This window comes from Nicotiana sylvestris, chromosome 12 (assembly GCF_000393655.2).
Source record: "Nicotiana sylvestris chromosome 12, ASM39365v2, whole genome shotgun sequence".
Classification (NCBI taxonomy): domain Eukaryota; kingdom Viridiplantae; phylum Streptophyta; class Magnoliopsida; order Solanales; family Solanaceae; genus Nicotiana; species Nicotiana sylvestris.
This window is the reverse complement of record NC_091068.1, coordinates 141,240,553-141,264,793: the sequence shown is the minus strand read 5'-3', so window position 1 is coordinate 141,264,793 and position 24,241 is coordinate 141,240,553. Positions and strand designations below refer to the sequence as shown.

The window sequence follows — 24,241 nt, the reverse complement described above, 5'->3', positions numbered from 1 at the left end:
CGGGCTAGGGTTGCAGCAGGTTCATAAAATTAGTCAAAATGTGTTAGAATCAGAAGTTTAAACATAAAGAATCATTAAATAAAGTTTAAAAAGAAATTTCGGAAACCCTAATTTTAGAAAAAGATGAAAAATCACTTGAAATCATACGATTCTTGCAAAGAAACTCAAGGCTATTGTAAAACACACAAGAAACAAACTCAAATCGTCTTAGATCTGTACAGATCTAGGAGTTTTAGAAACGAAATTAGGGTTTCGAAGAGAGCCATACAGAGATGAAGAAACCTGTTTAGAAAACCATAGATCTTGGCTAATATAGGACGATTTCACTCGAAATCACACTGGAATGGCCAGGAACAGGTGAGAGATGAACCCTAGATGCAAGTCGACATAACCCTGGTCCCTCGAGGGCCTTAGAGATGGCAAGAGTGACATGAGAGAAACCATTGGAGGCTTGAGAGATGGTGAGAGGTCACCGGAGATGGCCATAGATGGGGGTCGACATTTGGAGATTAAGGTTTAGGTTGAGAGTGTTTGAGAGCAGAGATGCTTTTAGGGCGGCAGTGTAAATGAAAATGATAGGGTTTCGGGGGAGGGTCTTTGGTTTAATTTAGGAAGGGGAAATGGTGGCCGTTGATCTTTGTGATCAACGATCGAGATTAAAGGGTGTGGGGACAGGATCAGGTATTTGGGGTGTGGACCGGGTATTTTAATTAGAAATTGGGCTGGGTATTGGGATTGGATTGGGTTGAATTAGGGACTAAAATTGAAAATATAATTAGACCATATTTTAAATAGCCATTTTAACATTAATAATTTATAAGAAATGATAAATGATTTCTGAAAAAAATAATTTCGTGTACTAAAATGGTTTAAAATAATTATTTAATATTTTAAATATATAAAAGACTGTTTTATGTATTAATAACGTAATTATGCATTAATATGACTAGTATTGCAAATATATCCTAATGAACTTAAAAGAATATAAATGCAATTATAAAAAATGTATTAAAATATTTAAATAATATTTTGGCATAAATATAAAATTTAGATGACTAAATCACCACCAAAAATAATTTGAAAGACAATTATTGGAAATTTTATGAGTAAAAACGGAAGAAATAAATCAATTTGAAGCTTTTAAAATTATAGAAAAAATTATAAAAATACTTATGCATGCTTATATATGCATATATGCTATATATAGGGAAAAATTGGGTATCAACAAGTCAATGCCCAATCCGGATGGGGGGGGGGGGTCAAATTTTTGGAAGTAAAACACAATTTAAAAGGGCGTTTTATAGATTTGAATTATTGGTATGTCAATTAAGCACACAAGAGTTATTGGTGGGCCCACAAAATATATAAAACGGGGTTAATTATATCGTTTTACATAAAATGCAGTAATAAACCGCGTTTTACATAATTGTCTTATCACCTAAAGGTAAAATGATGTATCAAAAAGTGTTTTATATAACACGCGGTTAATAACCATGTTTTATATAGAGTTGTAATTTTTTTTTAAACCTAAAAAAATGTTTTGAGTCCAAAAAGACAACATTTCGGTTCCGGACTCCCACGTACCTTCCATTCTTCCCAATATCTCAAATTATACTTAATTTATTGTTGTTATTGTTATTGTTGTAATGAATACATAAAATCTCTATAAATGTCCTTCTCCACTTCAAATATAACAAGTCATTAGAAATTATTTTCAAAAGTATACAACATTTTTTATAGCCATTTGATTTTTTGGGTTAAACAAAAGATATAAGATAAATAATTTGAACCATTTATTCAATTTTAAATGAAATAAAGAGTGTTATCCAATAAGATATTTTTGCTATAGATAACTCATGTGTTATTTGGAATAAATATAGTAGGATAAATTTGTGTTGACAATTATTACATAAAATCGTTTGAGCATTATCTTTAAATAGTTTTGTTTGAGATTTATATATTGCTATAAAGTGTATATTTACAAAATTATCAATCTTTATTATCGTGTATTGATATTGTACCATTGATAAATACAAGTGATACTACTTGATCAAAAATCACAAAAACCAAATCAAAATTTACCAAATTGCTAATTTACTTATCAAAAGTTAAAATAGTCTAACCCCTGTACATACCTCGTGAGATTTTTTATTGGAACAAAATTATAGGAAAAAATTAAAACACAACACGAGTGTTTTTGGAGTTAAAGGTTAAGGGTGTTTTTGGAATTTTAGGCAGAAAATATCGTCTTCCAAATTCCCAAAGAATGGAGCCATAAGAATACCAATCCCAGCAATCGCAGCTACAAAAATCCGAAACAATCGCGTCGTTTCCAATTCAGGGAGAAGGTTTCACCATTTCCAAAGGTTCTCTTTCAATCCTCAGCTATGGCCGCAACGACAGCGCAAAATCCTGAAAACCCTATGAAAACCCTAGCTGAGCCGTCAGATCCCAATCCACCGGCTATAAGCGAATCCACACTCGATTCCGCACCTGACTCGGTAAAATCACCGCCTTCTGCCGATGCCAAGGAGGAAATCAAGTCGGTGGTGGCGGGCGGAGATGACAGTTGTCAGGGCAATGATATTCAGAAGAAGATGAAGCGAGCTGAGCGGTTTGGAGTGCCAGTTCAGCTATCCGAAGAAGATAAGCGAAATTCTCGAGCTGAGAGGTAAATTATTTATCTTTAAATTGCTGAATGAATTAGGGTTTGAGGCTTATTCCATAATTTTGTGAGTATTTTTATTTCAGTTTACCATGTCGCTACCTATGTGCCGAAAGGAATGACTGGTTCTGAGTGCAAGTATAAGCATAAATTTTTGGTGTGAATTCCGGCATTTTCTTAATTTTGTTTTTTAAATAAGACTTATGTTCTTAGAAACTGTTAGTACTTTGTACGAGATAAGTTCCCAAGAACAAATGTCACACAATTGTTCTTGCTGGAAACTTGTATTCCTAATTGGTTTTCATTTTGGAATTTTGGCTCCGTTTGTTGAAGTTTCCCTGCAGTACCATTAGGTTCAACTGGATGTCTTTGAGGATTTGTGGTGGTCATTGGTGGATATGAGTTGGTAATGGATTTTTGGTTCTGTGAGGAAAATTGCTTGGCAATTAAACTCAATATTTTCTGATGCAATTTAATGCTTAATTGAGAAGATGAGCTGTTAAACAATTTTTTGAACTTTATCCTAGGAACGTCAAGACACTTCATAAAAGATGCAGATATTGGATTACTATTTTCTGAGGTTTAATTATCTATCTGGTTGCTGCCCTCAGGGTTTTGATCTAGTGGTAAGTGTGTGGTTTAGGTGCATATCACGTGTTTGAACACTGCCATAGACAAAAAGTCTAGTATTTAAGTAGAGAAGGGTAGAGTGCCAGGCCCATTATCCATCGAGTTTTGGACCTTGTGCCACTGGTCTTTGGTATTTCTCAGCTATCAAAAAAAAAAAAAAATTCTATCTGGTTGCAGTTGCAATTGAAATGCACATATATGTGACAAGTGAATGGCATCCCTTAGTTTGTCACCAAAAAAAGTGATAGAATTCTTGTGTTCTGCATTTTCTGTTTTAATTTCTTACATCTGTGTCTTATATTTCAGACGTTTTTTTGGCTGTATTGTATCAGGTTTGGAACTGGGTCCTCAGTTCAAGGGTCAGATGCTTTAAAGAAATCTGAGGAGCATAAGAGGCAGGCTAGAGCTGAGAGGTTTTTGTTTCTGCCTGTTTTCTCCGACTGAAATGTAGCAGTTAAATTGTTTTTGAGTTTCTTGATAAGTTTGGTTGTTCGTCAGGTTTGGGCTTGTGAAATCTGACACAACTGAAGAGGAAGCTAAGAAGAAGGCCAGGTTGTCAAGGTTTGCACCACCGGTGAAGACTGATCCTGTGGAGGAAGATAAAAGGAAAGCTAGGGCTCTCAGGTTGTAAAACTGAAAACTGTTCGCTTTCTCTTGATGCCATCTTTGGAGTCTCACAAAACAGTATATAAGATTCCATAAATAAGTCAGTCTGTCAGATATGTGACTTAATTCTGATAGTCCTGTGTTTTTTAAATAGGTTTTCACAACCCCAGTCTGGTTCACAATCACAAGCAAATGGCAAGGGAAACATTGAGCAGGTTTGTTTTTGTATACATAGGCAGTGCATATGGTTTGACCCAAAAAGATAAAAGAAAAGAGAAGTATCATCATTATGCATTTGAATGCTTTTACTTTAATTTTGCATGTGGTGTTCACGTGATTTTGATAACGGGATGTGACCTTCTAATGTAGAAATTAAAGAGGAAAGCTTTTATTTATTTTGGTCTTCGTCACTTCTTCTCACTAGCCTGTGTGCTTGAGCTGAGCTCGTAAAAACATAATAGGAACAGAATCCTAACATATTTTAGATCTCCCACTAGAATAGAGAAGAAAAGGAACACAATCCTGGCTTCTCTATCCAAATCTCTTCCATAACATTCACTAGAAAAGAGTTTAAAAAGAAAATGAAGAGTAAATGAAAGAATTTAGATGTTCTTTTTCGATTCTTCATTCTTTTAGCTCCTATATGATGACTGAATTTTGGTGCTTTCCTTCAGCTGGTTATGATTTTCTTCTCAGCCTTTCATTTTTAAAATCATTATCTTTCATCAGCAATCTAAAAGGGTTTTCCACCTCCTTTTTTGGGAATTTGGTGAACCCTATTCCTAAATCCTCTCTCCACCAAGGCTAATAATGATCTTCCCACTTTTCACCCTTTGGTGACTCGAGCTTCCAGTTGCAAGTGCAAAACTGTAGGCGGACTGTTTCTGCCTAATTGGAAGTTATGCAATAATGCTGTCTCTGTGTCAGATTCTCCTTCTACTTCAACCGAAGCTTAAGGCACAGTAATCAATTTCCTTCTATCAAGTTCCTCGAGCTTTACTGTATTTTATTTGATTTTTAACTTGGGCAAAATTTTGTTCTGTCTTTATTGATGTGGAAACTGAAGGATATAGAAAGTGGATGTCATATTGACTTGTTGTCTAAATATGCTTATTGTCATTTTGATAGTGCATGTTGTTTATGTTGAACGTCAACTGTGCATAGCTCGTGGGAGTTTTGCTTAGGATGTTTAAGCTTCTAGTTCTTTGCATGTTGGTTCATTAGTTACCCCAGGGATCCTTTGCCCTTTGAGGTTCTCCTTCTCAATCACCTATAGATTTTATTTCAACCTCCAATTGTCCCAAAGATTGATAGTATTAGATTTCTTTCCCTTGCTGGTTTGATGTAGATACTGATTAACTAACAGTTCATGTGCAGCCACAATTTCCCACATGTGGTATTGAACAGGATGTTTAAAGACCTACTCATGGTTCTTGGGAAAGATGGAACATCATTTTAGTAGAGCTAACTTTATAATATAGGGTTGAATGCAATTTTACAAAATTTACTTCAAGATTGATGTGTGGAATTGACTAGCAAATCTTGAAGCCTTGAACATCATTAATACCTAGGAAAGCAAGCATATTAGAAATGCTAGTCTGCACTGCCATGTGCCATGTAGATTTTTGGTTTGTCTATTTTAGGCAATCCAAAAACAGCTTCAATAGCTTATCTCTGCATATGAGGTGGCTTTTGGAAGTCCATATTCATCGCTCTCTGGAAATGAAGATGAGATCTACTTCTTAAAAAGGAACCCTTCCATCACAAATACCAATTAGTGGAGGGTTTGTACTTCCATAATCTCAGGCTCCTATTGAGAGCCATATTAGTGCACCTGAGATCTTCTAGTTTTTCTTAAACAACTCACTTGTGAGTGAGAAGCAGTGAAATACCAAAGATAGGTTTCCACAGAAAATTATTCTATTTTTCACCTGAGATCTTCTAGTTTTACTTAAACAACTCACTTGTGAGTGAGAAGCAGTGAAATACCAAAGATAGGTTTCCACAAAAAATTATTCTATTTTTCCTTACCCTGTTAGTTGCTGCTTGTCTCTAATTTCAGAGTATGGTAAGACATTTGAGCTCAAGATTCTTGGAAATCACAACAATCACTAGTCATGCAGCTAATTTTATTTGTTATCTTTGTTGCAATGAATTTTTATGTACTCTGTCTCTGGTTGTTTAGTTTGTTATATAAGGGTTGATGATCCAAAAAATATATAGAGGCTGATGGAGTTTGAAAAATGGAACATCAAGAGCTATTGCGAACTAGATGATTCTTAAGTTAAAAGATAACAATATAACATTAGCATAGCAAAATTTCATAATTGCCTTTTGTTTTGGTTTAGATAGTTGTTTTTTCCTTTTTTGAGATATATATTAAAGGTTTTTTGTTTCAGCGCTGAGTACTTGTCACCGTCAACTCTTCCAGATTGTGCGCCCATTTTTTTTTTCAAATTCTAGACCCCTCTTTGTTTAATACTAATTTTCTCTAGTATAAATTGAATAGTTTTCCTAATCGACGAATACGTTTAATTCAGGATGATGTTGCTGTGGACAAAGCTGGAGAGGAACCTGAATGATTCCTAACTTTGTTAAAGAGTAAGACTTGCCGTTGCGTGTGGTTTGGGCTTTGTTAACTGCGAGTCACAGTTCCTTAGATATCTTTTAACCACTTCTTTTTTATTCTTTCAGGTTGGTGGGCTAGGATTCTAATGTTTTTGAGTTCCCAGTAGATTATAGAATTCGGACCTTCAAATTTACAGCAAAAAACTTTTCTAGTCTCTTAAAGTAGCACGCCGTGCGTTTCTGGGGACACTAGGTTAATTGACAACCACCTGCTTGGCGTCAAACTACCGTAAATTACCTGTGATCAATATTAAAAATGATGAAACTACAACCAAAGTATCCTTAGAAGAGTTTGATTTGACACTTGATCATCAATCTCTTAGTTATTAATCTGCAATTATTTTATATTGTTTGTATTACCCTTTAACATAGGAAAAAGTTGTCGGCTGTTGCATTTCAAGGATCAACCAGTGTTAGAAATTTAGTTCTTACTTATCCGAGGGGTTCAAAACAGGTTGGGAATTGCTTGATGTTAAATGTTCCCTAAGGTTAGAGACTGTCATTGAACTTGCCTAATTTGTGAACAATGGGTCAACATCTTGGGTGTTTTGCTGGTTCATTCAGCCTTCATCACTCTTATAGCTGAAGTAGGAAATGTAGTGCAGCTTGAGTTTTCTAGCAGATAAACATTTATCTTGCATTTAAAAATCCAAGATAATTTGTACTTCTCTTTGATGCATCATATGGTTTTCGTTTGGCCGTCTTATTATTAATCTTTTTGTTGGGTTCTCGATAGGCAGTAGAAAGGTAAGACTAGTTATCTCTGTTGCATTATATAGTTGCTAGTGCATCTCATGGTTCTTCTGACATTATTTAAGGGCCTTTAAAGTCATTTGGGAAAAAGTGAAAAAAGACTCACCTTGATTGTGAAACTTGTTTGCATATTGCTCGACTTTCTACAAAATTTCACATTGCTATGTCATTTGATGGTCAAGTTGTCAAATCTACATTTCTTCAAAGTGGTTCTTGTTTGGATTTAGCTGTTTGCTTATTAAGGTTCACTGGTTTAAGAGCTTCCCAGGTTTCCACTTTACGATTTGATGTGGGTTATTTTGGACAGATTGACACTTAGCAGGTGTTGTTTAACTACCTAGTATCCCCGGATAATTCTTGTAGGATGCGGTCGATGCTGTGTAAAAGTAGGCATAGAATTTCCTGTGAAGGAATCTAGTTATGTTTTTTTTCTTGTTATTGTCCACTTAAATTGTACAAGACAATGTTAATTTTGTTGTGTTCAGTCGTTGAACTTATCTTGTAGCCAATTGACGCATTTGTGTTTCTACTGTTTTTTTTATTTCTCTCTTCTTTATGATTCAAATCCATCCAAGTTTTTTACTTTCTCAAATTCTTGCATTGTTTCGACTTGAATAGAGCTAGTGGAAAGTTTTTCAAGGTTTTTACTGATGTGGTCAAACAGCAACAAAGGTCGAAACAGAGGATCATAGGTTTATGTTTTAGAGTTTGTGTGTTATGCTGCTGTGGACAAAACGTAAATAGCTAAGATCATTTCACAAGCAAAGTGCTGAAACAATTAATGCCTAGACGGGGTACTATTATTTTAGGGCAAATAAAAAGCATTTCTATTGAATACTACATTTTTAAGTCATCTAGAGGATTCGATTCCTAAAATAATGAAATTGAAACTGTGACTGCTTTCAGTTATATCTTACCGGTATCATTGTCTATGGTTCCTAATTGAAATTGCAAGTAGTCTTCACAGCTAGTCTAAGCGCATTCAAGGAGCTTGTGTCCACATCCGTAGAGGTGTGTGGCAGATTCAAGCCTCGATTATTGCGTTCAAGGAAAATATGGGTTTCATATCTCTAAATGCAGAAAATTGGAGAAGTAACTGTCATAGCTTCTGTTCTCGCTGCAAACTCTTGCGCTAGTACAAGAAGTTCCATGTACTTGTGCTCGTCGCCAATACTACAAAACTCTTCATCTCCTATTTATTGTCCATTTTTTTTTTTTTTTTTTTTTTTTTTGTATTATAACTAAAGGCAGCATTATCCACTGCCCAGAAAGAAACGATCAGTTAATATACCATGAAGGTGACATCAAATAAGCAAAGAAAAGTAATTTGAGGCCTCAGCTAATTAGGGTACAATGTTTCTATGTGGACTGGTTGAAGTGAATTTGGAAATATCCAAACTTGGAGCTACGTTTTGGGAGAGTAGTGTCCTATTGGTCTAATTCCTGCTTTCCCCTTGGTATCATTAAAAGGGTTGGTAAATGCTACCCAATGAGATTTCCTTCTCTTTCCCGGACACCGAGCAAAGGAAACTTTGGCTTCACTTGTCGTAGTAAGTCCACCCCTCTATAAACTTTCCCTATCGATCTGATGAACCTCTTTCTGCATGTTCTCTAGAGTTCAAGAATAGATTCTTGCCTATTCCTTGTTTGTTCATTAAGTTTGTTTTCCTCTAAATGCAACATGAAAAATACCTATATTATAGGGGAAAGACGACTAAGCAACTATTGGAAATTTTGACCCCATTTAGCTAGGGTGGAAATTCTTAATTATAATCTAGAGAGTAGAGGTCAACATTATCGAGTATATTCACTTCTATAAAATCATCAATTAGCTTACGAATCTTGAGATATGAGGGAGATATTTTTCTAACGAAAAATATTTGAGGCGAATTTAAACATGGCCGCAGCTTTAGCTATTATATATGATCAAATTTATTTTCTTACATCTCCGCATCCTTTGCTCCTTTTTTCACGCTGCTCTCTTCATGTCGAACAAACAAGAAAATCAAAATCAAACATAAAAAAGGGAAAATTGTAGTAACCCAAAATTTCAGGACCCTAGGGGTTAACCATTTCTCATTTCCATTTACATGGATTGTCATTATCAATGACAATACTAATCCCAAAAATCCAAATCTTATCAGCAGTATTGCTGCTGTTCTTCATTTTCACTTTCATTTCTTCTGCAGATGCAACAACATTCGACTGGGTCCAACAAGAATTCCTCAAGGCTCACAATGATCTAAGAGCAAGCGTTGGCGTCCCTCCTTTGCAATGGGACGCCAATTTGGCTAATTTTGCACAATCTTGGGCTAATTCACGCAAACAAGATTGCAATTATAGACAACATTCAACTAGTCCTTATGGCGAAAACATATATTGGGAACTATATAGACAGACCCCCGCGAGTGGGGTTGTTCAAAAATGGTTCTCAGAGAAGCAATTTTTCAACCAGGCGACAAATCTTTGCAATTGCCATCCTGAACGCGAGATATGTGAATGTGGCCATTACCTTAACATTATATGGCGTACTACCACGAAAGTTGGCTGCAGTTCATTTACTTATTGCAATGATCAAAAGGGTGTTTATGTTGTGTGTTCGTATGATCCTATAGGAAATGTAAAAGGTGTCAACCCTTTGAATCCTGGTAACAATGTGGCTGTAACATCGCCAAGTTTACCACCAAAACCTTTGAATAATGGTACTGCACGACATGCCAGAGGCCAAGGCAGAGGCAGAGGCAGAGGTAGAAAGTCTCGACGTGGCAGAGGTAGACGAAACAAGCGCGTTTAAACGTCTCCAATTTCACTATTGGATCATCGTCATGATTAATGACGATGCCCCAAAAAATAGCTGAGATATGATCTCCAATGGAGCACTTTGTGTGTTCAGAATGTAACAAGTATTCTGCTTCTGTCCAACTCATACATTAATGCATCAACATTTTTTCTTATTTGAACTCGTGCTAATTTATGGGAAATACATTCTTATTACTCTCTTTATGCGTTTTTTTTCTTTTTTGCTCTACAAATGACACATTTTATGTATGGAATCACTTTAATTTAAACTCCCTATTTTACCCTTAAACTTCTTATTTTACCCTAATGACAAGTTGTATAACTTGAACTATATAAAGAGAATGGGAACTATATAACTTGAACTATTTATAACTTGAACTATATAAATACCATTTTGTGTAGGAAGAGAATGGGAAAGAGAGAATGACATGATTGACAAGGATTTTTCTACCACTTCCACATAATGAAGTTCTTCGTCTGTTGAACCTTATGTGGGCTGGGGCGGATTTAGGGGGCTGAAGGAGGTTATTCGAACCCCCTTCGTCGGAAAATTACACAGGCAAAATCTATTTTTGTGCTCTATATATTATGTTTACACAGCTCAAAAGCATAGCTTAGTCAAGGGGGTTCAAAACCTCTGTAACGTCGCGGGTTCAATTTGTTAGATATTTTACTTAGTTAGTTTCTACTTTCTTAGTCTTATGGGTATATGGGGGAGTTGTATACTTAGTGGACTAAGTGAATTTGTTTTAACTGCCTTTATGGCTTAGTGCTTCAGATAATGTAGGAACTGTATTGCCTTTATAAAGGCTTGTTCGTTGTTGAATTTTATTGCAATAATTTTATCTCCCCAAAATTGCTTTGTGTTTATCTAGTTTTCTTCCAGATTTCTAACACAATTCCCGTTGGCCATAATATCTTTTAATTTTTCTTTTTTAAACCCCCTTAGTGAAAATTCTGTATCTGTCAGTATATGTGGGATTATACTATTAGATGTCAATCTGTCACAACCCTTAATCTTGGATAATGATATAAGCACAAGAAATCTGTAGCAATAACAACAAACCTAGTGAATTCTCACAAATGGGGTTTAGGGAGGATAATGTGTACGCATACCCTAACCCTATTTCTGAGAGGACAGAGAGACAGTTTCTGATGGACCCTCGACTAGAGAGTAGATAAACAAGAAATCTGTAGCAAGCTTCGGTTTTTCATCCAAGAAAACAACACTAGAGGCAAAACTTCACATACAAGGTATTTGTTGTGAACTCTAAAATCTATTAAAAAAGGACTTAGTTCTTCCACTGAAATGAGAGATTCATGACCAACAAAGCAAAAACCAGGAAAAAATGACTTTCACTCTGAAGAGAAAACTTTGGTTTCTAACTGATAAGCTTTTGTGAAGAATGAAGGCCAAGAGAGGTACGTCGAGAAGATGCTACTAACAGTAGAAGCTCCAATAAGCATATTCATTACCACAATTTGCAATTGAATAGCCTCAAGAGGAGATGCTCCTCCCATTATAAGTCCAGTCATTGCACCTGGAAGTGATATTAGACCAACCGTCTTTGCATTGTCTAACACAGGAGATAGAGCAATAACCAACGATCTTTTCACTTGTTGAATTGTTGCTTGTCTAGGCGTTGCCCCTAGAGCCAAGGCTGTCTCAACCTAGCCAAAAAAAGAAAACTTTTGAGTATTATAATACGAAAAGTGCCTTATTCTAAAATTGATCATAATAATGTAGCAACATAAAAGGATAGCTCGGTGCACTAAGCTCTCGTTATGCGCGGGGTCTGGAGAAGGGTTGGACCACAAAGGTCTTTGGTATACAACCTTACCCTGCATTTCTGCAAGAGGTTGTTTCCACCGTGACCTCCTGTTACATGGCAGCAACTTTACCAATAACGACAAAGTTCCCTTTTAATATAACAACATTATTGCATATTAAATAAGTTTTTCGCGATTGGGCGAGAATTTAAAGAGTAAATGATCAAATTTACCATTGTACTATTCGAAATTAATCAACTTTACAATTCTGTTAGACTTTTTGGTCTAATAATATCTTCACTGCTAGAAAAAAGTCTCGTTTTGCCTGTGTTCCCTAATATATGGAGTTCCCTAAGGATAATTTGAGACTAGTTTAATTTTTCGTGAAGAGGGAAAAGACTTTCACCAGTTTCTTGAGTGAGATGCGGATGTTGGTGAAAAAAGGAAGTTGAGTTCAAGTTTGGAGCACATGACAAAAGCCAAAGATCCAGGGATGACTCTAAAAGTTAACGAGATAATTCTGGTTAAACTGTGCATTCCTCTGAGCAAGGAAAGATCTTTCAAAAAAAGAATCAAGAGAAAACGCTAGAACCGACGTAAGTAAGATCCGCTACAACTAGAAGTCGATCTGGTACACAAGCGCAATTCATCCATTTCACGCTCGAGCTCCATTAGTAGCAACGAAAAATATGAGGAGATATGGCAAGAGTATGAATAAGACCAAAAGTGTTGGGAATAAACCCCGTAAAAATAATATTCACGGTATTAGTGATAAACGCGGAACACTAAGTTATGGTTAAATCAGCAAGAATAGAAATGCATCAATAATGACACCAAGATTTTACGTGGAAACCCTTCCGAATAAGGGAAAAACTACGGCCAAGAAGAGCAACTGATATCACTATAGCGAAGAATTTTACACTGTGTAGTAACTAGTAAAAATACTCCTAAGACCACTACACCCTCAAAAGAAATAAACACTCTTTTGCTTTTTTCACCTCACTACAATATCTCTCATACTCTATTTTTCTTCACAAACTATTTTCTTATAGTTTATAGAATACCTTGCTCTCTCTGTTTTCTCTCTTTGTTGGTGTGATGAAATGGGAGTTGAAGCTCTCCTTTTATAGCCAAAACCTCACTCTCTAAAGCCTACAATATTTGACAATTTTGCACACACTTTTCACAATTTCAACAAGGTTGGCTACCAAACCAAACCAAGTCAACAAAATTGGCTACCAAATCATACCAATTCAACAAGGTTGGCTACCAAACCATTTAGATGAGATGAACACCATCAATCTCCCCCTCAAGTCTCATTCATCTAGAGGAGGTAACACTGTCTTCTAGTTTGAGTGCATGCCGACAAGTTCTTTGCATAGCTCGAACTTGTCTCTTGGTACCACCTTGGTCAACATATCTGCAGGATTTTCACTCGTGTGAATCTTTTTGACTTGAAGTGATTCGTTCTCCACTTGCTCACGAATCCAATGATATCTGACGTCGATGTGTTTTGTTCTCGCATGGTACATGGAGTTTTTGCTCAGGTCTATTGCACTCTGACTATCGCAATAGACAACATACTCCATCTGTCGCAATCCAAGTTATTGAAAAAATCTCTTGAGCCATATCATCTCTTTGCTAGCTTCAGTAGCCGCAATATACTCCGCTTCAGTTGTAGATAGTGTGACACACTTCTGCAACTTCGAATGCCATGATATAGCTCCCTCTGAAAAAGTAAACAAATATCCAGTAGTGGATTTTCTATTATCAAGGTCACCTGCCATATCAAAATCTGTATAGCCCTTCAAAATTGGATTTGATCCTCCAAAACATAAGCATTCATGTGAGCTTCCTCTTAGATACCTGAGTATCCACTTTAGAACTTCCCAATGCTCTTTTCCTGGATTTTCGAGAAATCTGCTAACAACACCGACTGCAAGAGCAATATCTGGTCGAGTGCATACCATTGCATACATCAAACTTCCGACGGTAGAGGAATAAAGAATCATGTCCATTCTCTTTTTTTCCTCCGTTGTTGTTGGACACATCTTCTTACTTAACTTCAGATGACCAGAAAGGGGTGTGCGAACCAACTTGGCACTTTTCATATTGAAGCGCTCCAGTACACGTTCTATGTACTTCTCCTATGACAAGTAAAGCTTCCTTTCGTTTCTTGAACGAGTAATTCTCATACCCAAAATATGCTTAGCATGACCCAAGTCTTTCATTGCAAAAGACTTATTCAACTGTTTCTTCAACATGTTAATCTTGGAAGCATTCCTGCCCACAATCAACATATCATCCACATATAGCAAGAGGATGATAAAGTCATCATCAGAAAATCTTTGTACAAACACACAGTGATCTGAAAAAGTCTTCTTGTAGCCTTGCTCCCCCATAACAGACTCAAACTTCTTGTACCACTGTCCGGGGGCTTGCTTCAATCCATATAGACTCTTCTTAAGTTTGCATACAAGATTTTTCTTACCCTTTGCCTTGAAGCCCTCAAGTTGTTCCATATAAATCTCCTCTTCTAAGTCACCGTGAAGAAAAGCAGTTTTCACATCCATCTGCTTAATCTCCAAATCAAGACTAGCAGTCAAACCAAGAACTGTCCGAATGGAGGACATTTTCACGACAAGAGAAAATATTTCGTCAAAGTCAATACCTTTCCTTTGACCAAATCCCTTGACAACCAATCTAACTTTGTATCTGGGCTTCAAACTATGTTCTTCAGCTTTAACTTTGAACACCCACTTATTCTTCAAAGCTCTCATGCCCTTAGGCAATTTCACCAACTCATAAGTATGGTTCTCATGCAGAGATTTTATCTCATCTTGCATGACTTCAATCCATTGATCCTTATGCTCATCTTCTATGGCCTCCGCATAACATTCAGGTTCTTCTCCAGCAGTGAGTAATACATACTCATTGGGTGAATAACGGGAGGAAGGAGTACGAGGTCTAGAAGACCTCCTGAGTGGAATATCTAACTTGTCCACAGCTTCGTGAGTATGAGCATCTACCTCATCAACATTATCATTGTTATCACCATCACCATCAATATGTTGATTTGAAATATGGTTTTAGGCATCACCATCATCATTGAGCCCACCAACGTCATCCGCATTTGTATGAGGAACTTGATCAAGATTAACTAAACCTTCAGAACTTAGAGATTTTAGCTTCACCGCTTTGTTAATATCTTCAATGGTTTGATCCTCCACGAAGATAACATCACAACTTCTCACGACCTTTTTCTCAATTGGATCATATAGCCTGTAACCAAACTCATCAAGGCCATAACCAATGAAGATGCACTGCCTTATCTTGGCAGTTAATTTTGACCTCTCATCTTTAGGCAAATGTACAAAAGCTTTGCAACCAAACACTTTCAAGTGGTCATAGGAAACATCCTTGCCATACCAAACTCTGTTTGGAACATCACTTTGCAGAGCAACAACAGGGGATAAATTAATAACATGTGCGGCGGTCAACAAAGCCTCACCCTAAAAGGAATTCAACAACTTTGCTTCAGAAAGCAAACATCTGACTCTTTCCATCAAGGTCCTATTCATCCTTTCTGCTAAACCATTAAGCTAAGCAGTCTTAGGAGGAGTCTTCTGGTGTCTGATACCCTGTTGTTTGCAGTATTCATCAAACGATCCACAATATTCACCACCGTTATCAGTACGAATACACTTCAATTTTTTTTCAGTTTCTCTTTCAACTGAAGCCTGAAACTGCTTAAAGACACCCAACACTTGGTCTTTAGTCTTCAAGATGTAGACCCAAAGTTTTCTTGAGCAATCATCAACAAAGGTAGCAAAATAAAGTGCACCACCCAAAATTCTTGTCTTCATTGGACCACATAAGTCTGAATGCACCAACTCAAGCAACTCTGTCTTTCTTGAAGGAGGATGAGACTGGAAAGAAACTCTTTTTTGTTTTCCAGCCAAGCAGTGCTCACATTTTTCTAATTTTGCACTTTCAAAATTTGACAACAATTTCTTCTAGGCCAGAAAATTTAGTCCTTACTCGCTAATGTGGCTAAGCCTCTTATGCCATAACGTGGAAGAGTTATTGCTCTCAACGACATTCACCATATCAACACAGGTAGAGGCCGTAGTCCAGTATAGACCACAACGCTTTTCCCCACGAGCCACAATCATGGAGCCCTTAGTGAGCTTCCACTTTCCAGCACCATTGGTACTGACATATCCCTCATCATCCAAAACACCAACAGAGATCAAGTGCAATCGAACATCAGGTGCATGCTTTACATTGTTTAAAATTAGTTTAGTTCCAGTACTAGTTTCCAAACAAATCATTCCAACACCAACCACCCTAGATACAGTCTCATTACTCATACTCAAAGTTCCGAAGTCACCCTGAGTATAGGATGAGAAAAATTCCTTCCTTGATGTCACATGAGATGCGGCACCACTTTCCACAACCCAGCTTGACTCATCACAAGCAATATTTATCAGATCTGCATCAAGGACGGTAACAAGATCTTCTGTAGTTACGGTGGCCACACAATTGCCATCTTCTTTCTGTTCTTCCTTGTCTCTATTTTCCTTTTTCAAAATCCGGCAGAACTTCTTTGTGTGCCCTTTCTTCCCGCAATGATAGCACTCAATATCTTTAAGTCTGCTTCTGGATTTGCTTCTATTATGTTCTCTATTTTGAGAACCCCGATTCTTGCTTCTCCCCTAGAGTCAGTCACCAAGACATCTGATGAGGAGGAACCTTGAGATTTTCTTCTCATCTCTTCATTTAAAAGGCTGCTCTTGGCAAGATCCATAGAGATCACACCATCCGAAGTAGAATTTGATAATGAAGTTATAAGAATTTCCCAAGAATCTGGTAGGGAACCAAATAGAAACATGCCTTGAATTTCTTCATCAAATTTAATGCTCATAGCAGATAACTGGTTCATGTTCCCCTGAAAATTATTCAGATGATCTGTCATCACGGAACCATCATGGTATTTTAAACCCAACGTCTGCTTTATTAGAAACATCTTGTTGTTTCCAGTTTTCCGAGCATACAAATTTTCAAGGTGCTCCCATAGGGTCCGAGCATGTGTCTCCCCAGAAATATGGTTCAAAACATTATCGTTAACCCACTGTCTAATAAAGCCACAAACCTGCCTGTGTAACAAATTCCACTCTTCATCTGATTTATTATCAGACTTTATAGTGGCGAAGACAGGTTGACATAGAGCAATCTTCCATTTTGCCCTTCCAAATGGCATAATTTGTGCTATTCAAAGTAACTATTTTACTAGTGTTGACTTCCATTGTTTATCACAAATACAAATACTATTTATTATAAGACTAAAGTAATTCTTTTCTAATGTGGAAGTTCAGACTGTGCTGCAACCACAGAGCATACTCAGACAGAACCTTGGCTCTGATACCACTTGTTGGGAATAAACCCCGTAAAAATAATATTCACGATATTAGTGATAAGCGCGGAACACTAAGTTATGGTTAAATCAGCAAGAATAGAAATGCAGCAATAATGACACCAAGATTTTACGTGGAAACCCTTCTGAATAAGGGAAAAACCACGGCCAAGAAGAGCAACTGATATCACTATAGCGAAGAATTTTACACTGTGTAGTAACGGGTAAAAATACTCCTAAGATCACTATACCCTCAAAAGAAATAAACACTCTTTTGCTTTTTCTACCTCACTACAATCTCTCTCACACTCTATTTTTCTTCACAAACTATTTTCTTATAGTTTATGGAACACTTTGGTCTCTCTCTTTTCTCTCTTTGTTGGTGTGATGAAATGAGAGTTGAAGCTCTCCTTTTATAGCCAAAACCTCACTCTCTAAAGCCTACAATATTTGACAATTTTGCACACACTTTTCACAATTTCAACAAGGTTGGCTACCAAACCAAACCAAGTCAACAAAATTGGCTACCAAATCATACCAATTCAACAAGGTTGGCTACCAAACCATTTGAATGAAATGGACACCATCAAAGTGTAACGGAAGAGTATGAATAAGACCAAAAGTGTAACGGAAAGGCAAACTTGAGCAATTTCGGATAGTACAGAGACATTGCTTGCATTAAGCTTTAAAACTTATCGTCTACTTTCGGAAGATATTTGAAACAGAGAACTCATAATTTGTGACATGAGACGTACCAGGGACATTTGTATCTTGATGTCATCGCGAAGTTTTTTCATTGTAACGCCAGTAACTGTCATTGCATTGCCTACCATCATCCCCGCGACGGGGATGATGTAGCGAGGAGTGAAAGGGAAAACATTTAAAATTACCAATAAAAACATAGTGATAGAAGTTCCAGTAAGAATGGAAACTCCTGCTATATATTTTCCTCGTGGTACATGTTTGGCACGCTGTCCTGCCGTATAACCAGCAATAGTAACCTGCACAACCAATTAATTAGTAAGAAGATTATTTACCTAGTTTGATGCCATAAAATAAAATACTAGCCAATATTCGTAGTGTAATTGGTTTGGAAATCAGCATAAACACTTGTGAAGAGAAAATATTTTCTAAATTATTTTCCTTGATTGTTTTGGTGTTCACCTTGTCAATAATGATCCCACTAGCAGAAATAAGCTTAGGACCCGTTTGTCCACAAAAAAAATTTCATTTTTTCCGAATTTTCGTTCTTCAAATGTGTTTGTTCATGAAATTTTGCAAATATTTGGAAATTTTTCGAAAATAAGTTTTTCAGAAAAGCTTTTTTCCCCACTTACAAAACTCTAATATTTTTTCAGTGAAATGCATGTCCAAATGCCTACTTAATTTCTGAAAAGTCTTTGTTAAGAAGCCTTCAAAATTTAAAAGACTAGATTTAGGCTGTTTTTTGTAGGACAAAAGTCATTTTTTGAAAATGACTTACGTTTTCTGATATTTGGCTGGAAAATAATTTTTTTCAGAAAAGGTATTGACGAAAGATTGATATAATATATTAGCAAGGCGGATAATATTTTGATGAAATTCTTTAGTATTAGAAATTAATAATATTTTATATATAATTATTGGTTAAAAAAATAATATGGAGTCAAGAGTTTTGATAATTCTAAAATAACATCCCTCCCGCCAAAAAACAAGGGAAGTCATTTTTCTCTTTTGGTGTATACTTAGTAGGCGTTTGGACATAAAAATTGTAAATTTTTAAGAAAAAGCAAAAAAAAATTTCAAGTGAAAATAGTATTTGAAAATTAGAGTTGTGTTTGGACATGAATATAATTTTGAATTTTTTTGAATTTTTGTGAGTGATCTGAGTAAAAATTTTGAAAAATAACTTTTCGAAATTTTTCAAATTTTCGAATAATTCCAACATTCATTTTCAAGTGAAAATTGAAAATTTTATATCCAATTACTAATTTCGAAAAAAGTGATTTTCCCCCCAAAAAAGTGGAAAAATTCTTTTGTCTCTTATTTTTCTAATTTTATCGGATGTCATGTGGGGACAAAATACTTTTTTCTAATCAAACACAAAAAGATTGATTTAAAAGGTCAATCAACTGATGATAGACATACTACGAGAAAAGAAAAAAAGAGATAATGGATGCCAATTGCAATAAAGTCAACTGCCGAATCAGCAAGTGGGAGAAGAATATCATTATTTAAATCCTTTTGGAATCTATTTTCAACTAGATTATGATAGAATAAAGTAGGACTGCTCATAATAAGAAAAATGAAAAACATGTATTTGTTGAATGATTCTTTGCTGAACGTGAAAAGAAGCGGAGAATCTTGAAAAAATAAGTTTTATATGGTTAGACTTTGGTAAATAATTTACCTCGAGAAACAAGAGGAAAAGGTAAAAAACTACCGTAACAATATTAATTAAACCTCGATTTAAAATAAGTTGAAATTCACTTTATAACTAATTACTGTTCTATGACGTTCCATTTAACCTCATCTCAAACTCATGCGGTCTGACATAAAAATAAAAATTACTACTATAAATGTCTAACCTGATAAGGTGACTCTTAGAAATATAGAACCTATAGTAAATGTGCTAACTAATAGCCTGTTTGGCCAAGCTTCTTAGACAAAAAAAATGCTTTTTTTTTATAAGCATTTTTTTTTTCTTAATTTGAGGCGTTTGGCTAAGCTTATTTGGGAAAAAAAAGTGTTTTTGGGAAGAAGCAGAAGCAGTTTCAGAGAAGCATAAAAAAGTAGCTTCTTTCCAAAAGCAGAAGCAGAAGCAGTTTTGACTTTTCTTCTTACCTAAAACACCCTTAACAAAATATAGTATATACCAAAATAACCCTTAAACCTAATACTTAGGATATTAATTTATAAATATTTCTTCTTATTTTTAGGAAACTTTCTAATATATAGTGTCTTTAGGGGTGAATGCTTTTATATTTGTTGAAGGAATTTTAATATATTTAACTTATATTAAAAGAATTAAGTACTTTTTAATTTTATTTTCATATTTTACTTAAATAAAATGAATTTTTTTAATTATTGCATGTAATAACAAAATTTTGATATTATTTATTTACTTATAATATTAATTATTAAGTAAATCTATTCATGTCCTTATTCGTAATTTGACACTTAAAAGCACTTTCTAAAAAGCTTGGCCAAACACAAATTATTTCTCAAAAGTGCTTTTCAGACTGACCAAACACAAACTGATTCTTTCCAAAAATACTTTTTTCAAAAGCACTTCTCAAAATAAACTGATTTCTCCAGCTTGGCCAAACAGGCTATAAGAACACTTAAATAGATGCATAGTTTTATTCTATTGTGCCCTATTTTTCATTGAGTCAGCATAAATTTCGAAAAATTGTATCTTTTAGTACAAAAGTCAAAAGTCAAAAGTTGGTCACCCTCAGCTTATAAATTTTCAGCTTATAAGCACTTTAAGTTTGACCAAGATTTTTACTATTTTATCCTTAAAATATACCTTTTTTGGAACAAAACTCTTACATCAATACTCACTGCCTCAAGTATTGTTTCAACCCCCCCCCCCCCCACACACACACCAATCTCCCCGCCTCTTCAAATCTGCAATTCTCATTGACTATTTAAGATAAGCAAATTCTCTATTCATTTGCATATTTGTATTTATGTGATTGTGTATTAATCTTTGAACTGTATGTAATAAATGAGGACATATTAAATTTTTGGTGTATTGCTTTCTAAGTGTTGTGGTGATGAAAACAATGTTTGTTTCTCTTTAACTATTTTGTCCGATTTAGTTTTATTTTTTACTGAGAAACTTTTGTCAATTTATTAATTATTATAACTTATGATTATATGCTTATCATAAAGTAAATTATATTTATCTTAAAAGTTATCTTATCTAAGTACAGTTGTATTTAAAATAAAATGACAAATAGAATATTTTGTATTTGAATCGATCTGTAATTTAAAATTTTGAAGAAATTACGCCCTTATAAGTGTAAATAGCTCTAAGGTTCTTTAAGTCATTTTAACAGAAAAAGAGCTTATCAGCACTTTTTTATCAAATACTGCAGCAACTTATTATCAATTTCAGAACTTGTATCCAAACACGTAACTGTTTATTTATTAAATCAGTTTCAGCACTTAAAAGTGCTTTTCAACACCTAATGTTTATCAGCTACTTCAAATCAGCTAATCCAAACGAGCTAATCCAAACGGGCTCATATATGACCAAACCATCTTAAGCCATTTTTGTAAAATTTGTAAAGGAAGATTCATTCTAGAAATTCATGATTATTCGAGAAAAAATTCTAAAATAAATAAAATCAGATAAGCCCTTACCGTTTTATCTAGTAATTACATAACTGTAACAAAATCTGCTGCAGATCAACATGCACACAGATTCTCTTTTTTTTTTTTAATGGAGAAACTGTACAAAGATCATATATATATTCTGCATTTACTTGATTCATTTTCTAAATTTGAAAACAGAATAAAAAGAAGAAAGAAAAGAATTACATACCATGAATAGATAAGCAAGAATGATCCAAGCAGCATTCTTTTGACTGAAAATGAACTGAAGAACAAAACCAATAATAGATAGTTGAACAAAAGCTCTGAAAACTGAATAAATCATTTCACCTTCCAATCCAAGTTTCTGTACATAAGACAAAGCTACAGCCATAAATACAACTGCAAGTGCTGCAATTGGCTTTATCATTCCCTTCAAAAAATCTCTCAACCAATTCCACTCCATTATTTCTCCTAAATTAAACTTCAAATTTAGGAAAATAAATGTTTCTAAATTTCTAAAATGTGAGAAAAAAGAGAAAGACAGGTATGATCAGCTGCAACAAGTGTTAGAGAATTCGAGAGTATTTATTGGTGTAAGAAACTTTTGGACATGACCTCACTCTTTTTTTATATAATATATATATTTTTTGTTTTTTTTTAACTTTTTTTTTTGTTTTCCTTTGTAAAGGATGAAAATTAGAAAAGACCTTCCCTAGATGGTCTGTACCCGAAAGCATAGGAACGTACGTACGACCACATACGAAATGGGGCCCACTATTTGTGGTCTAAGTATATCTTCTGTTTAGTGGGCTGGATTTTAGTAATATTGTGGGACCCCAGGATACTGTGATTTGGAGATGAGGTGGCTAACATGCATATAGAATTCTGCAAAGAAATAGAAGGAATTATAAGAAAATGTGACTTCGCACCATGATAAAAAAAATAGCTTAAGTTTTTTAGTTTTATTCGACTTAGCTCATATTGTACATATTTTAAAGCATTAGTAAATTCAAAATCTGTATTCTTACACTCATTGCTTTTAAAAGTTATAGAGTTAAATATGCGTTCTCATGATCATTACTTTTACTCTCTATTCTTCTCATATCTTCTGCATATGCTTCAATAGGCCGTGTATTTTCTGCTCCCCCATCCCCCTGTATTACCTGGTTGCAATATAAGAAAATTGAAGAGTAAAAGTCCACTATCGAAGGCCATTCAAAGTTTTGCTTTCGAAAATAGAATTTTTTGAGTTTGTTAGTTGTTTGGATTGGATGTTGTTCCAATTGATTGAAAATATCAAATGGAGTTCAAAATTTAAATTTGGAGTAAATTTGAGCAAGATTTGGGTTAAATTTCAGAAAAGACGCAAGGAAGAAGACCAAGTCAGTTTTTTGTATAATTATGTATAATCTTGTATAATAGTATATATTGAGCGTATAAACGCATCTTATACACTATTATACACTTTTATACAAGCATATGTAGACGAACTTCTTCCACGATTTTCAGTTGTAATTCTTGTTCAAAACCAATCCAAATCTTCATTAAACGACTTCAAATTTTATACACAACCTCCTTATATTATTTCTAACAAGTCTAAATAACACCCACTCTAAATTTCTCACAAAATCAAAATTTTAATTTAAACTCACGTAAATAAGCTTGTTAAAAAATCTAATTTTCACCACCTAAATGGATTTGGTTTGTTCAACTAATATTTGAGTCACAATTACTGATTCGAAAATTAACTTAAAAACTTATCAATCTTTTTTAAAAATTAAATAGTAATTTCGAGAACCTATTGGAGTTGGATGTTGAATCTTATCCTATTATTTTTGAGCTAGTTGGTTGTAAATTGAAATATGAGCTATAAAATTGAAAAATGGGGAACACAATTGTTCTTATGTGAAATTTTCTCAAAGAAATATATATTTTAGCCGCTCTAAAAAATAATAGCCCAATTCTACAACTCGTGACCAGTGGATAAAAGTCTACTCGCACTCCCATTTTTACATCGAATCAATAAATATAAAATATGCATTTGTTATTCAAAAATTTATTACTTAATTATAGTTAAATAATATATATTTTTACTTTAAGACTTAACTATTAAAATTTCTAATTGCACTACCTAGTATTGGTTTTGTGTTTTAGTTTGGTTTTCTGATTGATTTGCTTGCCATTGTCATTCCTTTATTATCTTTCCTGAGCCGAGGTTCTATCGGAAACAATCTGTCTATCTTTTAAAGGTAGAGATAAGATTTGTGTATATACTATCCTCTTCAGATCCCACTTATGAAATACACTGAGTTTATTGTTGTATTAAAATTAAACTGCTTAATTTAATTTCAATATCAAGTGCGAATAAATATTTGTCGACTTTTCAATAATGAATAGAGACTGGAATTGCTCTGATCGACTGATCCCACTACTGAACTGGTGTAATGTGTTGTCTAATGTCTACATCTCATTCTTTCAATCTTTTAAAGTTAGGCGTAGGTTTAACTGGGGAAAGAAAGCAAAGGAAATGAAAGTGTAAATTTTTAATAACCGTATTTTTAATAAAAAGAGAATTAATAAAAAAGGATAAATATAGATTTTTGTTGTTGCTATTTTATACGCAAGTGGAGTAAGGAGAGAGAGCTTGTAAAGGCAACTGTAAATTTGTA

General features: G+C 34.7%; 3 protein-coding genes across 3 annotated transcripts; 2 read left to right on the top strand and 1 right to left on the bottom strand.

Annotated features, from left to right (window-relative positions):
* The first annotated feature begins 2,265 nt into the window (after window positions 1–2,265).
* LOC104228744 (protein MODIFIER OF SNC1 11-like) lies at window positions 2,266–7,823 on the top strand. Its single transcript, XM_009781269.2, has 6 exons — window positions 2,266–2,671; window positions 3,628–3,708; window positions 3,794–3,919; window positions 4,056–4,116; window positions 6,442–6,502; window positions 6,596–7,823. The coding sequence occupies exons 1-5, from the start codon at window positions 2,388–2,390 to the stop codon at window positions 6,481–6,483; spliced, it is 594 nt and encodes a 197-aa protein (XP_009779571.2). The 5' UTR covers window positions 2,266–2,387; the 3' UTR covers window positions 6,484–6,502; window positions 6,596–7,823.
* A 1,484-nt stretch (window positions 7,824–9,307) lies between these two features.
* LOC104228738 (pathogenesis-related protein PRMS-like) lies at window positions 9,308–10,242 on the top strand. The gene has a single exon (XM_009781265.2). It carries the CDS (start codon window positions 9,390–9,392, stop codon window positions 10,074–10,076), a length of 687 nt encoding a protein of 228 aa, XP_009779567.1. The 5' UTR covers window positions 9,308–9,389; the 3' UTR covers window positions 10,077–10,242.
* A 1,031-nt stretch (window positions 10,243–11,273) lies between these two features.
* On the bottom strand, window positions 11,274–22,130 carry LOC104228737 (protein ALUMINUM SENSITIVE 3). Its single transcript, XM_009781264.2, has 3 exons — window positions 21,802–22,130; window positions 18,023–18,268; window positions 11,274–11,752 (listed from the first exon to the last, which is right to left on the bottom strand). The coding sequence occupies exons 1-3, from the start codon at window positions 22,033–22,035 to the stop codon at window positions 11,438–11,440; spliced, it is 795 nt and encodes a 264-aa protein (XP_009779566.1). The 5' UTR covers window positions 22,036–22,130; the 3' UTR covers window positions 11,274–11,437.
* Between the last annotated feature and the right edge of the window lie 2,111 nt (window positions 22,131–24,241).

Bases quoted from the DNA above. Each gene is read 5' to 3' on its own strand.
- LOC104228737 (XM_009781264.2), bottom strand. From the start codon at position 22,035: ATGGAGTGGAATTGGTTGAGAGATTTTTTGAAGGGAATGATAAAGCCA. The intron at 18,269-21,801 runs GTATGTAATTCT...TTGGTTGTGCAG, and splicing joins TTCTTGCTTATCTATTCATG to GTTACTATTGCTGGTTATAC. The intron at 11,753-18,022 runs GTACGTCTCATG...TTTTTTGGCTAG, and splicing joins TCAAGATACAAATGTCCCTG to GTTGAGACAGCCTTGGCTCT.
- LOC104228744 (XM_009781269.2), top strand. From the start codon at position 2,388: ATGGCCGCAACGACAGCGCAAAATCCTGAAAACCCTATGAAAACCCTA. The intron at 2,672-3,627 runs GTAAATTATTTA...GTATTGTATCAG, and splicing joins CGAAATTCTCGAGCTGAGAG to GTTTGGAACTGGGTCCTCAG. The intron at 3,709-3,793 runs GTTTTTGTTTCT...GTTGTTCGTCAG, and splicing joins AGGCAGGCTAGAGCTGAGAG to GTTTGGGCTTGTGAAATCTG.
- LOC104228738 (XM_009781265.2), top strand. From the start codon at position 9,390: ATGACAATACTAATCCCAAAAATCCAAATCTTATCAGCAGTATTGCTG.